This window comes from Pongo abelii, chromosome X, assembly GCF_028885655.2.
Source record: "Pongo abelii isolate AG06213 chromosome X, NHGRI_mPonAbe1-v2.0_pri, whole genome shotgun sequence".
Taxonomy (NCBI): Eukaryota; Metazoa; Chordata; class Mammalia; order Primates; family Hominidae; genus Pongo; species Pongo abelii.
In genome coordinates this window covers 124,369,935-124,393,195 of record NC_072008.2, presented here as the reverse complement: position 1 = coordinate 124,393,195, position 23,261 = coordinate 124,369,935, and the positions used below count along the sequence as shown (strand labels likewise).

Sequence of the window (23,261 nt, the reverse complement as noted above, 5' to 3'; positions counted from 1 at the left end):
ATAGCCAGAGGTTCACTAAGGGTTGAAATGAGAGGGGAAAGTCCTAGAGCCAGATGTTCAAGAATGAGTGCCAATCTAATCTGTTTCTGGACTTGAGGTAAGTTTGGATTAGAAATTTTTACTCTGTAAGCATGTCTACTGCTAAGATGAACAAACTTTTCTTTGTTTTACTTTAATGTTGTTTCCATTTAAAAAATTACAACTGGGTCATACATAGACTAAGGAAGAAATAGTTTGTTTATCCTCTAGTAAATGTAGTGGGAGAGTTGACAGAATCCTAGAGACTGAGGTTCATGGTAACAATGGCCATACCAGCTCCAAGTTATGGGAAAAGATGGTTGAAATTGGAACTCTCACCACCCAAACTACCTATACTTAGGACGTTCCAGAGACTGAACAGTAATCCCCATCCACACAGCCTCTTAAAAATTAAACACTTTTTAAAACTATTTTTGAGCTCCTTTAATGACTAACTCTACCCCTAAAATACATCCCATTGAAATAAGCAAGTAAGCTTCTTCACCTTAGAATCTCTCAAATATTTCCTTAAGTATTTATTTCACTAGGACTTCCATGGCAAAAAGAGGAAACAGATAATGTATCATTTATGTCCCAATTGCTGTTGGGGATTTCTATTTGCCTTAGTAACTGAGGTGAGTATTGATAGTTTTCAGACAAAAATACAGACCTTACAGTTGTCCTCACTTTATGATTTCCTGTCTTCCCCTGGATCTAGCCCCTTCTGGATTCGTTTAGAAAAGATAAGCATCTCACAAGGTAGAAACTCTGTATATCACTTTAATCATCACCCCTTGGGAAGCTTGAAAATGTAAAAGTTCCCATTCGTTTAAACTTTCAGTTGGGACATGTTAACTAAATCACGGGTATCCCAATGTTAACTCAAAATATATAACCTAGGTTTTACATGGCATGACTAAGATTGCCTCTGTTGGAAGAGAAGGAAAAAGTAGAAATTGCAGCGCTATGGGAATTACCTTGCTATGTTTCTTTTCCCCATATATCTAAAGTGAAACAAGCATACCCTAGAAAGAAAAACAATAGCATGTTAGTAATATATTAACATCCTCTACAGATTAACAAGTGATATTTCAAAAGTCAGGAGTTACAAAGAATGGCCTATTTAAATCGTATTATAATGATAAGTGTTTTGCTATACAGAAATACATAGATAATTAATTGTGGGCTTGCCATATTCTATCTTTCCATATTTATTTGCTACAATTACATCATGTCTTCATATACAATTTTAATGACAGGTTTAAAAAACCTGTCAATGCAAATCACCCTTTATGCTCTGTAACTTATCATAGCAAAGGTCTCCATCAGTCACTTTTTATTTTTGACACAGGACCTCGCTCTGTCACCCATGCTGGAAGGCAGTGGAATGATCATGCACGGCTCACTGCAGCCTCAACCTCCCAGGCTCAAATTATTCTCTCACCTCTGCCTCCCAAGTACCTGGAACCACAGGTGCATATCACCATGCCCAGCTAATGTTTTATTTTTTGTAGAGATCAGGTCTCACTATGTTGCCCAGGCTGCTCTCAAACTCCTGGGCTCAAGTGATCCTCCTGCCTCAGCTTCCCAAAGTGCTGGGATTATAGGCGTGAGCCACCATGCCTGGACCGCCAGCATAGTCAATAATATCTCTAAAAGGTTCTTCCACACTAAAAATTGGGGCAATTTCTACATTTTAAATAATAGCATGAAAATACTTCATATTATTAAAAATCTCAAACACGTACAAAAGTAGGGAGAGTACCATAGTTAACTCCCACATACCCAATCACACCCCAGATTCAACAATGATTGAACTCATGGCCATTCTTGTTTGACCTCTGCCCTGAATAGGTCCCCTGATATCCCTCCACCCTCCCTACCCCTGTGTTTCTAAAGCAAATCCCCAACATCAGATATTTTCATTAGTAAACATTTCAGTACAATTACAGTAGTTAAAAAAAATCTTAACTGCTGTTTATTCTTCTGACATTTTCCGTAAAAGTTTGTAAGACTTTAATCCAAAGGTTGTTTTGTATTGATATGCTTTGTTTTTGTAGACATGTACATACAAATTATATATGTGTACTATTTACTTAAAAATTTATTGCATTTCATTCTATCTCTAATTTTTCTTTTAGCTTCCAATAATCATATAAAAATAGCTCAGGATGAAATATAGGACAACTTCCCATGTCCAGACTAGGTTTCCCCCCAAGAGTCTTGGAATACATACATATACACATATATGTGTGTGTGTGTGTATGTGTGTGTATACACACACATACACAGACACATTTCTGCAGTGGGTAGAATTACTCAGCTCTACATGAAAGTACAAATTCTAAATTCCAATCATTTACACTGCTCCACTAATCCAGCATCTGTTCCAAACGAATGATGCACGACAGCTGATAATACTTCTAGTTTTTCAGATCACAGAAAGCCTTTTGCTGGGCTTTAAGGATCGTTTATTATTAGCTAGAGTTTCAGCAGTATAGAAAGTATTCCATGTTCACATTTTTCTTCTGTCTGCAGGTAAAGAACCTCTATGCCAGGCTCTATAGTATCAAAATAATTTAACATTTTCTACATTATTAGCAAATAAGCTATTAAAAACAGAAAAAATTGTAATAGTTGAATTCTCCCCAAATAAGGGGAAAGTATATGAAGATAAATTAATATAACTTACTCTAAAAGTATAAGAATGTTTATGAGCTCCTGAGGTGATACTTTATTCCAGTAAGTTAAGAGAGTATCTGAAAATGGAATAAATAAAGTGTTAGATCTTGAAATAATTACAGCAAATAGCACAGTGAATTCCCAAGTCCTATGTAGCTTCAAGGACTATCAACTCAAGGCAAATCTTGTTTCATCCATATTCTCCTCTCCCCTCCCACTGCCCAGTACACACTCTGTATTCTTTTGAATTAATTCCAAATATATCATTTAATTGGTAATTAGTTCAGCATCAATGATCCTTTTTATGTGCTTTGCGTATGTCCTTTTGGGTCGCTTATCCCAATCTTCATATCATTTCTGAAGACAGAGTAAGGGAAGTTGCTGTGTTTTTACTTTAGATGAGGTGTTTTTAATGAACTCCCTAAAATTTTATGCAAGATGGTGTGTTTATGTGCATTTTTCTGAGAAGGTCAAATGCCTTTGCCTGCTACTCAGAGGGCTCTGTGAATAAAAAAAGTTTAAGAATTTTAAACTTCAGCCTGGTTGCGGTAGCTCACATCTGTAATCCAGCACTTTGGGAGGCCAAGGTGGGCATATCACTTGAGGTCAGGAGCTCGAGGTCAACCTGGACAACATGATGAAACCCCTTCTCTACTAAAAATATAAAAATTAGCTGGGCATGGTGGCGAGCGCCTATAATCCCAGCTACTCGGGAGACGGAGGCAGGAGAATCACTTGAACCTGGGAGGTGGAGGTTGCAGTGAGCTGAGATCGTGCCACTGCACTCCAGCCTGGGTGACAGAGTGAGACTCCGTCTCAAAAAAAAAAAATAAAAATAAGAAAGAGAATTTTAAACTTCAGGAGAGACAGATAATTTTCCTTTTTCTCTCTGCCTTTGCATTATAAATTCTGATGTCCTATCTATCTGCGGAACAACTATTTCAGACACAAAAGTCTCTTAAATCTATCACATATACTTCTCTTTCTTACCCATTTCTTCCCCAACACACCTACTTAGTGAGATTTAAAACAAAACAAAACAAACCAAACAGTGCCACCACTTGACTTTCCATTCCTTTTTTATCCTACTTTGATGGAGCTAATGGTGTCAGCAGACCCTCCTCTAACTGTAAAAATCGCATAGGTGTCACAAAAGCAGGCAAATGACTTAATTCCCAACTGAGCTAGAACCTCTCAATGATAAAGATGGAAGACAAGACGATGTTGGCTTTATGGAGGGGCAAGGAGGATGAGGGATCAGGGGAGGTCGACTTAGTTACTTCCAATTTTCCAGTTGTTTTATAAGACCACGAATATTGCTAGGCTTCAATTATTACAAAATGCTAATCATCAAGAATGAAACTGAAAATAGACTCAAAATTTGACTTGTTTTAAAAATTAGGCCAGGCCCAGTGGCTCACGCCTGTAATCCCAGCACTTTGGGAGGCCGAGGCGGGTGGATCTGAAGTCAGGAATTCGAGACCAGCCTGACCAACATCGTGAAACCCTGTCTCTACTAAAAATATGAAAATTAGTTGGGCATGGTGGCGCGCCTGTAATCCCAGTTACTCAGGAGGCTGAGGCAGGAGAATCGCTTGAACCCGGGAGGTGGAGGTTGCAGTGAGCTGAGATCACGCCACTGCACTCCAGCCTGGGCTCGACAGAGTGAAACTCCATCTAAAAAAAATTAAATTAAAAAAATATATATCAAGCTAGCAGTGACTTCCGCTCTCGCCTATCTGCCACTGGGTGTCTACTCACAGAAGCTTGGGTTCTCCCCCAGAAGTCCCTGCGTTTCCGGCCTCTGGTCAAAGGGCAGCTTGCTGCGCCACTGCCTGAGGGTGCTGGCCTCCCTCTCCTGTGGGTTAGCTCTTCCAGCCGAAAAGTTGGTGCCGCCTCTCCAGCGAAAACCTGGGACTTTCCGTCCAACGGTGAGCACCCATCTCCCTCGCCCCGTGTCCTAAGGTAGCTTCGGAGAAGGTCTGTGAAAGGGGTAGAAGTGCTCGCCCTCACAGCGAACTAGCTCCAATCCACGGCAAGTCCGCCATTTTCTTAACGGCACTGTTGTCAAGCGACAAGGCCATCCCTCCCACTTCCAAATCTGTGAAACATGATGCAGGCAGGGAACGAGGGTGAAGGAGGGAGGAGAGGTTGTAAGAAATCTTCAGGAAAAGAGTCATCACAGCTTAGTGTATGTGATTTGGAATCTGACAATTTTAAAAAAACATGGCTGGCGCTGAAAGAGCTCCATGATAAAGAGCTGCGGCGTCTACAGGCAAAATTAACAAGTCTGAGGAAACAGCGATTGTCAGATGGGAGGTGGACGGGCTCCACAGCCAAAATTAAAGAGTTGACTAAACAGCAGAGAGTCCTGCAGAGCACCATTAATGACTTGAAAGATCAGTTAAAGGCAAAAACCTGTGACTGCTGTTCAATGAACGAAACATACAGGCTTGTGCTAGAGAAAGACTATTATGAAATCCAACAACAAAATCTTTTCTTTATTGCGGAACTCACTAAAGAAACAAATAAATTACGAGAAGAAAATGAAAGGCTTTCTAAAATAATAATGAGGCAACAACAGTTTCAGACTTCAGGTAGTGATGACTTCGTTTCTGGTAGTCAAATGACTATGTCAGATTTTTCAGTCAGGGAGCCTGCACAAGGAAGGCAGAGGCATGTGCCTATCAAATCGATAAGCCAGTCACAAAGTAAACAGATGAAACCTACGAGCACAAAGGAACTGCAACAAAGTTCAGAGTTTCCAGCTCCATCTTTTAGTCAAGACCTCTTTAAAGTGCCAGAGACCTCTTTTGCGAAAAGTTCCTCTAATGACACTAAGCCTAACATAGAAGACCCTGCCAGCCAGAAGCCACTGGCAAGTTCTCTTTTAACAACTTCACTTAGTCCTCAAAAGAGGTATGGATTTCAAGATATTTTCAATCTTCATGAAGACAAGATTGGCCAGCCAAAAGGGACACTTGAAACAAAGGTCTCCCCGCAAAAAGAAACTCAGATTGGCGCATCATGGAGCCCTTCCGCTATCTCCCCAGGAGAATACCCAACTCATGTATCTGAAACTTTACTGGAAACTTTAGAGGATTATTCTATAACCTCATATCACCCTCTTGCAAAGGAAAAGAAAATAATCCCTTTGAATGTCTTGCCTTTAGACTCTACTTTAAAATCTAGTACAAAAAGAAGAGCAGTGGTTGTTATTCCTTCTAACACCAAATTTGCAGTGAGAGATAGCTCTAACCAGATACCTTCCAACCAACAGTCTGCTTCGGAGAATATTAATGAATCTACAAGTGCAGGGTATGGTGCCGATAAGCCTCAATGTGATACTGAGAGTGTCTTTTTGGAGCCTGGGCTAAAGAGAAAAGTGAAGACACAGTCACAAAGAAAGAGGAAGTAGCTTCCCCATTCCCCCCCCACCCCCCCCCCCGCCACCCCCCACCACCTTCTCTCTTAAGGAAGCAACAATGTTTTACTTTTCCAACAGAACAGTCTTCTTGTCAATTCAGACTTTGTAACTGGTAACTCCTGACTCTTATTCCTTTTCTCACGATATAATAAACTAAGCAGTAAGGCCTGAAAATGTTTGGCAAATGAATCTAAGACTTTGAAATAGCAAATTTTTGTCAATTGATAAATGCAGCTATAAGTAGAGAATGAAATTTATTCTCCAGAATCCATATAAAAGTGTAGAGATAGAACATCTTTTCATTGACATTAAAGTTGCTACTGTTTATGACTCAATAAAAAAGAAAGCCAAGAGAGGACCTCAAGATTGTGGACTTGAAAGAGATAAATATTTAAATGCATATAGAGTAACTAAAACAGAATATTTACCGGACAAGACAAAGTAATTAGAATACATCCATTGAGAAGGATCTAGAAGAAGACATTTCTTAGAACAAAATGAATATGACTTTACAGATATACAGCATGACTTTATACATATAAAAGATAAACAGATGTGACATAGACTATACTAGTTATTGAAAATGTGCTTTTTAAAATCAAAAAGCAAGAGCAGAAGACTACAAAACCTAATTAACAAAGACCGAATATTTGGCACAGAGTACTGCCACTGAGCAAGCATGGTCAACATTTGCAAGAATAAGAGGAACTATCAAGTTCACGAGAAATAAAACAGTCATGGGCCGGGCGTGGTGGCTCATGCCTGTAATCCCAGCACTTTGGGAGGCCGAGGTGGGCGGATCACGAGGTCAGGAGATCGAGACCATCCTGGCTAACACCGTGAAACCCCATCTCTACTAAAAATACAAAAAATTAGCCAGGCGTGGTGGCAGGCGCCTGTAGTCCCAGCTACTCGGGAGGCTGAAACAGGAGAATCACTTGAACCCGGGAGGTGGAGGTTGCAGTGAGCTGACATCCTGCCACTGCACTCCAGCCTAGGTGACAGAGTGAGACTCCGTCTTCAAAACAAAACAAAAACAGTCATGGTTTTTACCCATGACATTAAAAAAAACAACCAGAGACTTGACTTGTCTCTGGTTAGTACAGAATGTGGTGGGTGTGTGTGTGTGTGTGTGTGTGTGTGTGTGAGACCTACAGTGGAGGAGGGGAGAGAACTAGTCAGCAATGCAGCTTTTCCCCTCCTCCTACCTTCTCTCTCTTTCCCTCATTCTTTGGGCTGTGGTGGTATTCAACTGCTTTTTTGTTCACTTCTGCTTTTTTTCTAATGTATCTCTTGGACCTATTTTTTTAAGGCTAGTCAAGTGAGGCAATGGGAGTGGAGAACAGATAAAGATTGGGCCTTTTTTAAAAAAACAAATTTATTGAGAGATTCATTTACCATTAAAAATGCCCACATAAATAGCCCACAATAGTACAATAGTTTATAGTTTATTCAAAGACTAGTGAAACCTTCACCACAGTTTTAGAATATTTTCATTGCCTTAAGAAGAAACTCCATAAATGTTAGCAATTTCCAGATTCCACAACATGTTTGATGTTTATGCTAAATCGTACATTCCTACAACTTGAATATTCCAGTTATTTTTATTTTATTAATGAACTTTAGAATTTACTCATATCTAGCTATTTATTTTAATGTTTCTATAGCTACTTAGATATCAACTTATGTCTTTACATCCTGCATTATTATAAAATATTTAAAACAAGAAATAATTACTAAAAATAAAAAAATAGCAAATGAGTAAAAGACAGCAATCACTATGATGATCCCAGGTGCTTTTATGTTTTTCATTCTTGCATTTTTTTTTTTTAAGCAAAAGTATTGCGAAAAGGAAGAGAAGGGAGGGAACTGTCTAAGTAAATGTGGTATTTGGAAATAACCTGCTTTTACTTCCCAAGGACATGCAGTTTATGAAAGTCCTTCGGTTGTATTCCATCATATAGTGTAAAGAGGAACTGGTGACACTAGTAAATACGGCTGTATACCAAGGAGAAAAAACAGAGCCCGACAAAGAATGTGATACCAGACAATATCATACAGTGTTGCTGCAAAGATAATGATGACATTCCCTACCCTTCAAGAACTCTTCCTGTCTTTTTGTTTCTTATTTGTCAAATCCTGGGTTAAATAAAAGCTGAAATATTAAATATGAATTCTGGTGGTTATTATTTCCTTTCAGTTACATTGTTCATTTAATGAATTAAATGCTCTGCATGAAAACAAAATGTTTAGCACTTCTAAAACCATTGCCTCATTTTAGAAATTCATTTGCAAAATTATGTTAAAATTATTTCAAAGACTTGAACTTGTGTGACTGACATGAACCTATTTTGAGGTTCAATTTAAGAAACATTTTAAGGTCAGAGTCTCCAAATAACTGTTTATAATGTGCATGTGCTCTGCCTCGAGATGATGATCAAATATTGTTGCATGAATTTGTGAACCTGTGAGGGTGTATGTCTGGTAAAGTCCATGCTTAATATGATGGTAACTCACCTTCTGAAATCATTTTTACTATATACAGGTAGCACATCAGGAGGCTTCTGATTTCATACTGATCCAGGCGGTTATACTGGGATACACTACTCCTTGTAGAACTCTGTCGGGTCTATAAGGACGGGATGTTTGTGAAATAGTATCAGTACAATTTTCCACAGCCTTTAACTCAGTAACTCTTTTTTTATCATTAGATCTGTTTGGGAAAATTCTAAACATAAATCTAAATTTTATATCACAACTTGAAGGTGAATGGTCTGAATCTTTCTTTCCTACTAATAGCTAGTAATATCACTAGAAATTACCTTGGGGTCTTCACAAAGATATAGCCATGAATACTGTGTACGTTTCATTCTCATATGCCATGTGTTTTAGTGGTAAAATTTTAAAATAATCATGGCTATTTAAGGAAAGATAGCTTTTACATGGAGTGAAAGCATAAGAAACATATTAAACTTTTTCATTTGAATCTCTCCTTAGAGTTTATTAAAATCCAACCTCCAAATCATACATTAGAAAATCTATCTTAAGGGCTAATAAAAGCCAGGCGCGGTAACCCACACCTGTAGACCCAGCGTTTTGGGACGCTCAGGTGGGAGGATCACTTGAGGCCAGGAGTTTAAGACCAGCCTGGGCAATATAGCAAAACCTGTCTCTACAAAAAAAAAAAAAAATTTAGCTGGGTGTGATGGTGCATGCCTGTAGTCCTAGCTACTCAGGAGGCTGAGGCAGGAAGAATGCTTGAGCCCAGGAGTTCAAGGCTGCAGTGAGCACTGATCGTGTCACTGCACTCCAGCCTGGGTGACAGAGCAAGACCCTATTTCTAAAAAATATAAATAAATAAAAAAATGGGCTAATTATATTATGATAATTACACTTAGGAGTACCCAGTAATACTTCAAAATTAGTACCTCTACAAAGTACTGTTGTGTTCCTATTATTTAATGACTTTTTAAAAAATATCAGAAATTAAGCATGACAAGATCTGACTTATTTGGGGATTTATATGAATAGAAGAACAATAATCTTCTAAAAAATTTAAAAACTAATACTTTCAGTTGAGCTAAACTGGGGATGCACCATTGACTAGGGTAGAATTTACTAAGGAAGAACTTTTACTTGGAGCAAACAGACCTAGGTTCTGATTGCTTGCCTAGCTACTATGTGACTACTAGCAAGTCATTCAACCTCTCTGACCTTTATTTGCCTTAGGTATGACAGTACCTGTTGCCACAATTTCTAAATGGTGTAAAAGAGAAACATTTGTGAATAAATTACTGTTTACCCAAAGGCTCAAGGAACCAGTGGAAGTATAGTCCACTGGTTCTCAAGGGTAACAATACCCAACCAGCAGCATCAACATCACCTGGGAACTTAGAAATACATGTTAGGAGGCCCTATTCCAGACTTACCGAATCTCACCCTGGGGTGAGGCCCAGAGCCCAGACATCTATTTTTTAAGCCCTCCAGATGGTGCTGATGTACACTAAGAGCACCATGATATAGGAGAAAAAGTGCTCATATTAGAAAATCTGGGTTCGAGTATGGTCCTGCCATAGCTGGTTGTTCTAAGTCAGAATCCCAATTTTCATTTGTAAATTGAGAGTTGGAATTTATTGTTCTTACAGACCCTTCTAATATAATTTTATACGATTCAACGATTTTACATAACAACATGGCAAAACTTTACTGGTCTAAAATGAGGTCTTTCTGCCTTATGGCAGTCACATCTCAAACTTTAATGGTAGGCGTGAAACGACTTGATAGAAGAGTTGGGAGGATATATTCTGATTAAGTGATGCTGGGACCCTAAGATTGTCAATTTTGGGACCTATATTTTTTCCTCCCAAATTAATATCATTACTCTATTACAAAAGAATGAAAGACTGCATTAATCCTGCCAGGATGTGCTTTGTTTTAAATAACAAGACACATTAGATATTTTAAACTTGAATTTCCCCTCGCTAAAATAGCGTGCTAGGGTTAAAGGAGATATTCAGAGTTAGAACTCTTGAGGATGAATGCCTTATTCTCTATAAATAGTTTAAGACATTGAAGTAGCAGCTGCCACTATAGGAAGATACTGCTAAAATATCTAAGAATTATGGGATGCTTTTTGCAGAGCCAAGATGGACTACAGGAGAGTACAGATGCTCATATTTATACTATAAAAAAATTGTTGCAGGCTAATGTGTCACTAGGGTCATCCTATATATTTAAGTTCTTACATTTTCACCAGTGTTGCCCTGATCTGGAAATCCTGTTGCTCCTTCTGGGATGAGGGAACCTCTTGAATCTTCTCTCTTAATTCCATGTCCATTTTGAAAAGACCCATAAGCTGGGGGAGAAAAAAAAGTCAAGTCCTTGTTGGCAAGAGGGGGAACTGTCAGAAATATTTAAAAAATAAGTACTGAACTAATTTAAGTGGAGACATTAATATAGGGAATAGATCTTGGACATCTAAAATGTGAAGTTTATTATATAAAAACACCATAAGAAACCGTGTAAAAGTGAAGCAACTTTTCACCTTTCAAAACACTTTAGCATGTACGAAACGACAAGAAATTCCTTGGAAGCCGTAAAATAAAGCCACACAATTTAAAAGACAATGTTATAGACAAGGAAACTTGAGCCCAGAGATGGGAGTATCTGGCTTAAAACTGGTGACAGATAAGAAGAGTGGAAACCAGTATTTTTCTCATTATCCTCTATTTTCTCAGTATGCCAAGCTATGTTCTAAATAAGCTTAGACAAGGAAACCTAGGCAAATAAATTTGACTGCAAATATGAGTCAGATTTTAATTAAACTTTAGTAGAGATCAAGCTATGTATGGTCTTTATTATTAAATATATCAAAAATACTGAGAAGTAGAGGGTACATTTCTAAACACCCACGCAATGTATCATCTCCAAAAGGTTTAATTACCAGTGTCTTTGTCAGTGCTCAGACTCCCTCTATTGGCAGGTGAAGTAAAGCCACATGGAAACTCATCTCTGGATGCCTGTAACAGAATATGATACCTGTGTCATTTAAACAAATTCGTATATAGGATAAGAAATCTGAATTAACAGAATAAAATGTTACATTGATTTTAAACAAAGCTCACTGTGAAAGTCTAAATCAGATACTAGTAATTAGTATTTAGGTGACTCTTTTTTTTAAAAAAAAAAAAGCTACTAGTATACTGTTGTAACCATGACCTCTAGCCAAGTGACATAATTCTAGATAGCTGCAACTGGTACAGCTGCAACTGGTACAGTCTTTTTTGTTTTCGTTTTCTGAGACAGGGTCTTGCTGTGTAGTCCAGGCTAGAGTGCAGTGACGTGATCATAGCTCACTGTAGCCTCAACCTCCTGGGCTCAAGTGACCCTCTCACTTCAGCCTCCAGATTAGCTAGGACTACAGGTATACACCACCACACCCAGCTAATTTTTGCATTTTTTTAGAGATGGGGTTTTGTCATGTTGCCTAGGTTGGTCTCAAACTCCTGGACTCAAGTGATCCTCCTGCCTCGGCCTCCCCAGGTGCTGGGATTACAGGCATGCGCCACGGTGCCCGGCCTGGTAAAGTCTTAACATGATTCAGTTCTCCTCCTTAGAACCAGGGTAATGCTAGAAAAAGGTGTGTGACCAGAAGCCCTAGGGAAACTTGAGCTGCAAAGAGTACAGAGAAGTGAAATATTTCCAAATAATGCTGTCAAATATATGTGGAGGGAGCATAAGCATGAGATACTGTATTTGTAAAGTGAGACCAGCCTGACACTCAGGTAGGTGTAGTATCCACATTCAGCCAGTTGACATGACTGGGAGTCACAGGGAAGCAAGCCACTAGAAAAGCTTAAAAGCAACGTCCTCAGGAACACAGGACAGGCATGACAAATTGGCTGTAGCATTTCATAGGGGGAATTTGCAGAGGAAGCTGTAAATGACACAGTTTAACCTGCTACCCAACAATATTACGTGGCCCGCCAAAGTGCAAAGGTGATCTTGGGCCACACAGAACATGGATGGGGGCAGAAGTTAACAGTCCACTGGGCAGACTATAAAGTGTATAATTTGGACATTGTATTTTAATAGGGTTACTGGTAAACTGGAGCATATTTGGAAAAGGGGTGACCACGAAAGCAAAGGGTTTTGGGGACCGGGCACAGTAGCTTATGCCTGTAATTCCAGCACTTTGGGAGGCTGAGGCAGGCAGATCACTTGAGGTCAGGATTTCAAGACCAGCCTGGCCAACATGGTGAAACTCCGTCTCTACTAAAAGTACAAAAAAAATTAGCCGGGCTTGGTGGCGCATGCCTGTAGTCCCAGCTACTCAGGAGGCTGAAGCAGGAGAATCACTTGAACCCAGGTGGCAGAGATTGCAGTGAGCTGAGATCGTGCCACTTCAGCCGGGGTGACAGACTTAGACTCTGCCTCAAAAAAAAAAAAAAAAAAGTAAAGGATTTGGAATGACAGATTAGTGGAGATATTTGGCTTGGAGAAAAATTTAGAAGGCACAAGTGGAAAGGGTACATTTGGAGGTGGGAACAGATGTGTTTCATGTGTCTCTAGAAGACAAAAGTAAGACCAGTGGATAGAAAAACCTTTTAGGTCTAATGTGAAAAGGAATGTTTAAATTATTATAATGGCAAAAGGTTGTTTTGCCAAATAGGAGACTGATAACCTCCAAAGTTCCTTCTAATTCTTAAAATTCTAAGGGGAGCAAAAAAAGCACAGACCCATTGTGATAAACTAAAAGAGTCTCACCAAGAAGTGCTGAAGGAGACTACTAAGGGAAAGGAAAAGCAAAGGAATACAGTTTAGTCCCCAGTGCCTAATATCTTGGAAGTAGAGAATCTTTTGTTCAGTTTAAGTTGAATAAATGTATGAAGCCATGCAACAACAGAAAATGTTAAGAACAAAACACAGGGTTCAAAGGATTTGTGGTGTTCTCTTGGACTTTGTTTTCCAAGGTGCAATCTTTGGACCAGAAACAGCCAAAAGCTTGTTAGAAATGCATGCTCTCAAGTCCCACCCCAGGCCTATTGAATTAAAATCTGTTGGCTAGGCGTGGTGCCTCACGCCTGTAATCCTAGCACTTTGGGAGGCCGTGGTGGGTAGATCGCCTGAGGTCAGATGTTCCAGACCAGCCTGGCTAACATGGTGAAACACCGTCTCTACTAAATATACAAAAAAATTAGCCAGGCATGGTGGCGGGCACCTGTAGTCCCAGCTATTCAGGAGGCTGAGGCAGGAGAATCCCTTGAACCCAGGAGACGGAGGTTGCAGTGAGCCGAGATCACGCCACTGCACTCCAGCCTGGGCGACAGAGCGAGACTCTGTCTCAAAACAAAAAAAATCTGTTTTAACAAATTCCCCAGGTGATTCATATGCAGATTAAAGTTTGCAAAGCACTGTATTAGGAAAAACAGTGTACATGGAGTAAAAAATGAACTCTTGGCTGGGCACGGTGGGTCATGCCTGTAATCCCAGCACTTCAGGGGGCTGAGGCAGGAGGATTCCTTGAGCTCAGGAGTTTGAGACCAGCCTGGACTGCACAGTGAGACCTTGTCTCTGCTAAAAATGAAAAACATTAGCTGGGCATGGTGGCATATGCCTGTAGTCCCAGCTACTCGGGAGGCCAAAGCAGGAGGATCACTTGAGCACAGGAGTTTGAGACTACAGTGAACTATGATTGTGCCACTACACTTCAGCCTGGGTGATAGAGCGAGACTCTGGCTCAAAAAAAAAAAAAAAAAGTGAACTCTTAAGGTTGAGATCATATAGCATATGACCCCAATTCCAAATGCATTCAATAAAATAGGATAAAACTCCAACAGAAACACATTACTACTTACAGAATTAGGCATGGCTGCACAAGAATACAAGGTATCTCGACCTGCTAATCGCTGTATATTTTCCAAAAGTAGTCCAACAAAGGGGAGGTACAATTGTGCTATTTTGGCTTGTTGGTTCTGAAAAATAATTATTGAAAGCTTAATATGTATATAATATGTATATATTACAAATAAATGGAGTTGGCTTCATATATCAATTTAAAGACTAAAAAGTAGGCTAACATCCATAACAAATTACTGAAGCATGAATCTATTTATACTTATCGTCTGAAAACTAATTACCACAGAACTTTGTTGGCCTTTGGATTTATCCATGATACAGACTCAAATTACATCCCTCAAACATAATGACATGAAGTAAAAGGTTTTTGTAAAAAATAGAAGTTGGCCTATAAAGCAGATGATATTAGTCCTGTTTCTCAGCTCCAGTGAGGGTTGAGCTTCATGAGAGCAGGGACAGTGTCTGTCTTGTTCACTGCTTCATCCCCAGTGCCTGGGCACATAGCAGATGGTCAATACACATTAGCTGAAGGAATGAATGAGTAAGTGGAAGAAGTGAAAAAAATGGTAAGTTACTGTATTCATTCAAGAAACATTTTTTGCTTCCATTAAAGCTACAATTACAATAATATGAACTTGGTCCCCTAAGTCAATTATAAGACTTGGGAGATTGATATATTTGTAAATATGTAAATAAAACTGGCCACCAGGACTCTTAATTAATGTGGTACCTCTTACACAAATTTATTTATTGCTTTCCTCAGCTTATAGACATTCCTCGCCAGATATGTATATACATTCAAGTCAGAGAAAATAGTGGCTGTGGTAGCACAAGAGTTGCCCTCCATCTTTCATGACTTTAGGAGGTTTTTCTGGAGAATTAGATAAGGCCCTCTAGGGCAAAATGGTCAACATGTAGAATATAGAAGATTACTGGTCTCTTACTATTGTTTTAGTTTGCATTTACTATTGAGGTTGAACAATTTGTCACGTGTTAATTGGCCATTTGCACTTCATTTGTGAATTTCAAAAACCCTTCCCTTCTTAACAGACTTTCTTCCAACATAGTACCCCATCAGTAATAGTCTCTACCACCAGAAGATTCTGATTTACCAGGTCTGGACTGGTCCAGATGATGCTGATGTACATAAATGTTTCAGAACCACTAACCTAGTCCAACTTCCTGCTGAAGGCAGGAATGAATGGCCCTTACATGTATCCTTGACAAATAGTTTTTTAAACTTCTTTAAAACTCAAGCCGTTTCATGGGTTCTATTAGGAAGGCCCTTTATCTGAAACACACTCCTCATAAGTTCTACCTCCTAGGTATAGCTCTGCCCTTTGGAGCTACAAAGAATAAGTCTATTTCTACTTTTGCATGGCAACCCTTTAAATATGTGAATACGGTTACCATGAATCATCTTAACTCATTTTTTTTTTTTTTAAGACTGAGTCTTACTCTGTCACCCAGGTTGGAGTGCAGAGGCACGATCTCAGCTCACTGCAATCTCCGCCTCCTGGGTTCGAGAGAGTCTCCTGCCTCAGTCTCCCAAGTAGCTGGGATTATAGGTACCCACCACCACGCCTGGCTAATTTTTGTCCCTTTTTAGTAGAAACAGCGTTTTACTATGTTGGCCAGACTGGTCTCGAACTCCCAACCTTAGGTGATCCACCCTCCTCAGCCTCTCAAAGTGCTGGGATTACAGGCGTGAGCCACCGCACCCAGCCTTTTAACTCTCATTACTTTCCTTTGTTCCATGGCTTTGGTGTCAAGATTTTTCACTTAGTGATTACCCTTTTTTTGGTGGTTCTCTAATTTTTCAATGTCCCAAGTTGAGATTTAAAAGGCAGTATAGCTAGTGGCTGACAGCACAGATTTTGCAGTTAGAGACATGTGCAAAACCCAGCTCTCCCATTACTAGCTACTTGATTACAATCAAGTCACTTAACTATAGTTTTCTCTTTGGTAAAATGGGGGTAATAATAATGATATCAATTAATGTGAGGTATTTAAAATAGTGTTTGGCATATAGTGAGTCCTCAATAAATTTTAGCTGCTATTATTAATATTATGGCTTCTAAATAGGAGTCCATTTTAGTTCTGATAGTGAGTGATCTCTAGGGGAAGAGAAATTACAACTCTCTCAGGGAAGCAGGAACACAGGAAAACATACAGTCATTGCCAAATATGTTAAAAATTTTGCCTGCACAATAGATAGAATATAACCTAAGTATCTATTAATAGAAGACTAGTTAGATAAATAAAATAAAGTATATCCATATGATAGAATACTATGCAGCTACTTTTTAAAATGCGGTAGATCTAACCTTCAGGCTGTATTGTTAAGTGAAAAAAGAAAAATGTATAATGGTTTCTGTTATATTTTATACATATATAATATGTCATATAGGCTTGTGCTTATATAAAATAGAAGTATAAATAAACTCACAAGAGTAGTTGCTTCTGGAAAGACGAATTGGTGAGTGGAGGTAAGGAATGGGAGACAGGCATTTTGATTTTTGTTTTTCACCATGTATGTGGATTACTTTTTCAAAAAAGGAAAAAGGATTTGCCCACAGCCCAACTAGAAGTAGAATCTGCAATTCTCTTAAGTATGAACATTACTTGTAGTGGGTACAAGAACTATACAGGCCCCAGGGTAAATGTTAGATATTGAACGTTCTTGTTCTGAAAAGGAAAAATGCCTCATGGTAATTATAACAAGAGACATTGCTGGCTGGGCACGGTGGCTCGCACTTGTAATCCCAGCACTTTGGGAGACCAAGGCAGGCGGATCACGAGGTGAGGAGATCAAGACCATCCTGGCCATCATGGTGAAACCCCATCTCTACTAAAAATACAAAAAATTAGCCAGGCATAGCGGTGCGTGCCTGTAATCCCAGCTACTCAGGAGGCTGAGGCAGGAGAACTGCTTGAACCCGGGAGGCGGAGGCTGCAGTGAACTGAGATCGTGCCACTGCACTCCAGCCTGGGCTACACAGCGAGACTCCGTCACAAAAAAAAAAAAAAAAAAAAAAAAAAAAGAGAGAGATATTACTAAATAATTTATGAGTAATACATAACAGGGACCAGCAATATCTCCAGAATTTCCTAAGAGCAGGGGCTTAGGAGTGGCAATTGGCTGGAAAGGGTGGGGATGATTAGGGAGTTGAGTCTCAAAGTAGGCTTTTCATAGGAAACATTCTTTTCTTTTCTTTTTTTGCTTTATTACTTTGGGGTCCCTTTAGAGAACTGATGGAAAATATGGGGGCTTAAGGCTCCCTCCAATCCCTCACCTTGGTGTCATCATTAATAGGAAACACGCTCTACTTGGATGTATTTGATAAATGAACTCTTACACAGGCTGCCTGGAAACTGCACAAAACAGACAAAGGACCTTTTATATCCTCATCCAATACTCTAGAATTGAAACTTTGGTTAACCAAGCCCATGAAGTAAACAAACTTCTTATGGAGAAAACTCTATCATCATTTAATGCCTATATGAAGCCTCTGAACAAAGAGGAAAGAGCTTCAGAAGTCATTGAAAGAGTAATAAGGCTTGGCATTTCAATCTTTCCCGTAGTTTAAAACCTCAAACACTCAGAGCGTCTAACTTATTTACAGGTAACAATACCTGCATGTGTACACATACTGCTCTAAGAATTTAAAAAGTAAGTTAAAAGTGTCCAAATTTGTGATATAAAATATTTAATTCTGCCTCTAGGTGGTGAGAATCCCACTGGCAAAATCCAATTTTCTTTCACTTTCATGTGAAGAGGCAGTGGAGAAACATACAACTTTTTGCTTCAGAGAGGGGAAGTTCATTTTGTACTTTTCCAGTGAATCATTTAAAATCATGGCTAAAGACATTTTCCTCCACATGGCATAAGATCCTTTTCCCCACTTACAGGCATAAGCAAGTAGTTAGCCAGAACCCAGCGACAATGCATTTTTAAAGGCTTGGCCAAGCTTGATTGGACTGGAGGATTTTAAGATATCTTTTTATTTGGATATATTATACCAGTTGATTTGTGTGAAGTCAATATCAACATTCACAAAAAGTGAAAATGGCACATAACTGAGCCAACTACACTAAGTGGAGGTATGTTATAATGTGTCAAAAACAAAGCAAACTGCAGTAAGCAATAAATTACATCTTAAAGCAAAGCAGTTTAAATCTACTTTAGGATACAATCACATGAAGAAAACTAGCAAGATTTACATGTATGAAAATCACTGTAATTAAAGGAATGTGAACAGATGTCACTGGCAGGCATTTTCTGTTTAAAAAGGACAAATGGGAATACTGTAGAAAAAGAATAAAAGCTCCAAGTCAGCCTTCCAAAATGACTGATAAATGACATCATAATTTTATTTATATTGGAATGTAAAAAGAAAAGGATAAATTATTTATTATGAAACAATATTATGTTTCCTAGAGTGATTTATGATACCGTGGAAGTAAATTAGAGTCTTCTAAATCCATACAGTTTGCACTCTACTTTTTCAAGCCAACAGGATTTAATGTCAGTAAGATTTCAATATATATGTTAAAAGTACAGTAAATAGGCCGGGCATGGTGGCTCACGCCTGTAATCCCAGCACTTTGGGAGACTGAGAGGGGCGGATCATGAGGTCAGGAAATGAGGACCATCCTGGTCAATATAGTGAAACCCCATCTCTACTAAAAATACAAAAATTAGCTGGGCATGACGGCGTGTGCCTGTAGTCCCAGCTACTTGGGAGGCTGAGGCAGGAGAATTGCTTGAACCCGGGAGGCAGAGGTTGCAGTGAGCCGAGATTGCACCACTGCACTCCAGCCTGGGTGGCAGAGCGAGACTCCGTCTCAAAAAAAAAAGAAAGAAAACAAAATTAGTGTAGTAAATAAAAACTGTAGCTGTGACCGTTACTCATAGACAACAGTGTAACGTATGTAAAATTTATAGCCACACCCACAGCTATTTATAGTAACACCATCATATTAACATTTTTTTCAGTAAGAAAAACTTATTACATATTTTACATATGATATATATTTAAAGATATATTAAAGCATATGTTTCACAGAATAAATTTTTTAAAAATTCTTAATCATGAAGCAGTTATGTTATTCTTTAAGTATGAGTTGAGAAAACAGTGTATTTCTTTAACAGTTAACTAAACTATATATATATATATGTGTATATATATATATATACATTTTTTTTTTTTTTGAGACAGAGTTTCACTCTGTCGCCCAGGCTGGAGTGCAGTGGCATGATCTCAGCTCACTGCAGCCTCCGTCTCCTGCCTCCCCAGTTCAAGTGATTCTCCTGCCTCAGCCTACCGAGTAACTAAGACTACAGGTGTGTGCCACCACGCCTGGCTAATTTTTGTATTTTTAGTAGAGATGAGGTTACACCATGTTGCCCAGGCTGGTCTCAAACTCCTGGCCTCAAGCGATCCACCCACCTCAGCCTCCCAAAATGCTGGGATTACAGGCGTAAGCCACTGCTCCCGGTCCTAAATGGTATTTTTAAAAACCTAATGATTTGAGGCCAGGCACAGTGGCTCATGCCTGTAATTCCAGCACTTTGGGAGACCACAGTGGGTGGATCACTTGAGGCCACGAGTTCGAGACCAGTCTGGACAACATGGTGAAACCTCATCTCTACTAAAAAATACAAAAATTAGCCAGGCGTGGTGGCGCTCACCTGTAGTCCCAGCAACTTGGGAGGCTGAGGCACAAGAATCACTTGAACCTGGGAGGCAGAGGTTGCAGTGAGCCGAGATCATGCCACTGCACTCCAGCCTGGGTGGCAGAGTGAAACTCTGTCTCAAAAAAAAAAAAAACAAAAAACACTTATGATTTGAAGCAAAAATAAATTTTCCTCAATGCTTATATAATGCTCCTTGCTACAAAAACTTCATCTTCTATAAAAAATCATCGTAGAACTTTACCAGTGTGATACTGATGACTGCATGGATATCCTTACCTTGTGCTGGTATCTTGTGTCAAATGCATGTTTTATCAAAAGATTCTTTATAACAGAGATAGCTGTATATCTGATCTCATAATTGTCCTGAAGAGCAATGGAAGTTTCCCTCAGAAGTAGACCAACCAAGAAGTGATGCTTGCAATACTCATCTGATAAACTGTATTCAAGATTTGAATCTGCAGTACAATGAAATTTAAAACCCATTTATGAAAATATTTAAAACATGATTATAATTAAAATACTGTATTATTTAATAATATGTGATCATGCTAGCAAGAGCCATAATTTTTATTATTAATGATTCTGAGCAATTCTTTTATCATCTAGAATAAGCATGCAAAATTTACAAGACAGGAGCACTCATATTTTGGGCTAGATGATAGCTTTAATGATCATTTCAGTCAGAAAGAAAGTCCCTAGATTCTTTTTTTTCCCCTAGATTCTTTTAAACTCATAGAAATCTTAGGATAGAAACTACAATAAAATAATTATATATTTTGCAACGTTTTAACAGATTTCTTTATAGCTGAAGAGATTTTGTCACAAATATAAATTTGAAAAATTCTATGTAATAATACTTGATTTACTTATCCATTTATACTTATAAAGTGGGAAAAGACAAACTAAACAACTGAATAGTCTGACAGTATTGACTGTTTTAGTAAATATTATATATTGGGCTGAAAATATACATGGGACATAAGAATAATAAGGAAAACAGTCTTATTTCATTCCAATCCATCATCACTCAAAAACAAATATTTTATATCAGAAAATAATCACTTAGAACTATGTCTTTCCCTTCCTTTAAGATCCTCAGTCTATTTTATTTATTTATTTATTTGAGATGGAGTCTCACTCTGTTGCCCAGGCTGGAGCTCAGTGGCACAATCTCAGCTCACTGCAACCTCTGCTTCCAGGGTTCAAGCAATTCTCCTACGACTATAGACGTGCACCACCACACCCAACTAATTTTTTTTGTATTTTTAGTAGGGACGGGGTTTCACCATGTTGGCCAGTATGGTCTCGAACTCCTGAGCTCAGCTGATCTGCCTGCCTTGGCCTCCTGAAGTGCTGGGATTACAGGCATGAGCCACTGTGCCCAGGCTAGATCCTCAGTCTATTTTAAATCCCAGATGTTAATATCATGGTTGGGACTTGGTTGTAAGTACTTATAGGGGATTGTGATCAGGTTTAGTAATTTTTTTTTTTTTTTTGAGACAGAGTCTCGCTCTGTCACCCAGGCTGGAGTGCAGTGGCGCAATCTCAGCTCACTGCAACCTCTGCCTCCCGGGTTCAAGCGATTCTGCTGCCTCAGCCTCCCGAGTAGTTGGGATTACAGGCATGTGCCACCATGCCCGGCTAATTTTTTTTGTATTTTTAGTAGAGACGGGATTTCACCATATTGACCACGCTGGTCTCTAACTCCTGACCTTGGAATCCACCCGCCTCGGCCTCCCAAAGTGCTGGGATTACAGACGTTAGCCACCGCGCCTGGCCAAGTTTAGTAATTTCTGTGGTAGATTTCTACTATCTTTATTTCCTCTCCCGAACTATTTAATTAGATAGGCCATGAAGCCGAAGGATATGTTTTCTATTTCTCTTTTGGCCTGTTCAGCACTTAATATAATGCTTTATATTCAGTTGGGACTTAATAAATGCTGCGAGTAGTCCAATTTAATCCTAAATCCTGATTATCTGCCCATCCCTTCTTTTTCCTGACTTCCTCATAGTTATAAATAAATATTGGGTGAATTATGTGAGCTATACATGCTCAGAATCGAATAAGGGGGTAGCTGAATAGGAGTGCTATGGTTTAAAAATATTTTTTTCTCCATTTTCACTGGCTATAATTCCATCACTAAAACCACCACTCAGCAGATACTTCTATACAGACCAAGGCAGATTATTTTCTTCCTGCATTGGTCATGCTCTTTTGTGAATCCCTATCACCTTCTACGCACAAGGGCCAGGACTGACTAACAAAGGTGGCTTTATCTGAGTAGATTTTACAAATGGTAATCAATTTGTTACTTTGGTGATTTGAATAAATCCAATCAGGTGGTTTCATCTACACCTGCAAAACTGTGGCCAAGGTGTCACTATAACAGCATCTGAGAGAGGCAAGCCTGAGAGAGGAGACACACCCACACACACACACACACACACACAAACAAAAACAAAAAAAAAAAACAAGTAACTTCCAGTTCCCCATCCATGGCCTCTATGCTGGCTTGCAGCAGGAACTTGTGTTTTGAGGGAAAATGTTTGAAAGCTGGTTTCTCTAGCAACACTCAATTTTATTTTAAAACTAAAACACACTGCCTCCTAGATTTTCTGGGTACTTTAACTAAAGCCTCATTTTGGCTAGGGAGGATTTGAAAAGCAAACAAAGCCCCCATCCATCTTAGCAATTCATCAAATCAATTGTTTTCTAAAACAGCAAGCTAATTTAGAGTGAACCGAGTTAAACCTACCTACTGAAGTCAAACGGTCCACCGCAAATGAAAAAAAATCTAATTAATATATGAAAAGAAAAGGGACAAATAAAAAACATAGTAACATAAGAATAGTGCTATACAACAAAGCATTCAATAAAACTAGCAATGGAGATAACTGAAGGCATTTCATAAATTTAGCACAAACATGTTACCATTTTACTCTACCTTTACATTTTTTGATGCTTTGAGGAGAAATGCATTTATATGTCTTTTTCTTAATTTAGTCTCATACAAGATCCCAAACACTACTACAGAAAGTAATTTCACTAGTATCTGACATCTGTGTTTAAGCAGC

At 38.9% G+C, this 23,261-nt stretch overlaps 1 protein-coding gene across 4 annotated transcripts in view; it reads right to left on the bottom strand.

Moving 5' to 3' along the window:
* DOCK11 (dedicator of cytokinesis 11) overlaps positions 1-23,261 on the bottom strand; it is a 194,651-nt gene that overhangs the window by 48,606 nt on the left and 122,784 nt on the right. For 2 of the 4 annotated variants that reach the window (XM_024240998.3, XM_054544994.2), the window contains exons 31-38: positions 22,943-22,981; positions 20,463-20,641; positions 14,485-14,601; positions 11,571-11,646; positions 10,873-10,982; positions 8,645-8,756; positions 2,711-2,777; positions 996-1,043 (exon numbers count right to left, since the gene is read on the bottom strand). In XM_024240998.3, the coding sequence (XP_024096766.1) occupies positions 996-1,043; positions 2,711-2,777; positions 8,645-8,756; positions 10,873-10,982; positions 11,571-11,646; positions 14,485-14,601; positions 20,463-20,641; positions 22,943-22,981 (748 nt within the window). The remainder of the gene's footprint in view (positions 1-995; positions 1,044-2,710; positions 2,778-8,644; positions 8,757-10,872; positions 10,983-11,570; positions 11,647-14,484; positions 14,602-20,462; positions 20,642-22,942; positions 22,982-23,261) is intronic. The other 2 variants (XM_054544996.2, XM_054544995.2) reach the window with 1 other exon arrangement.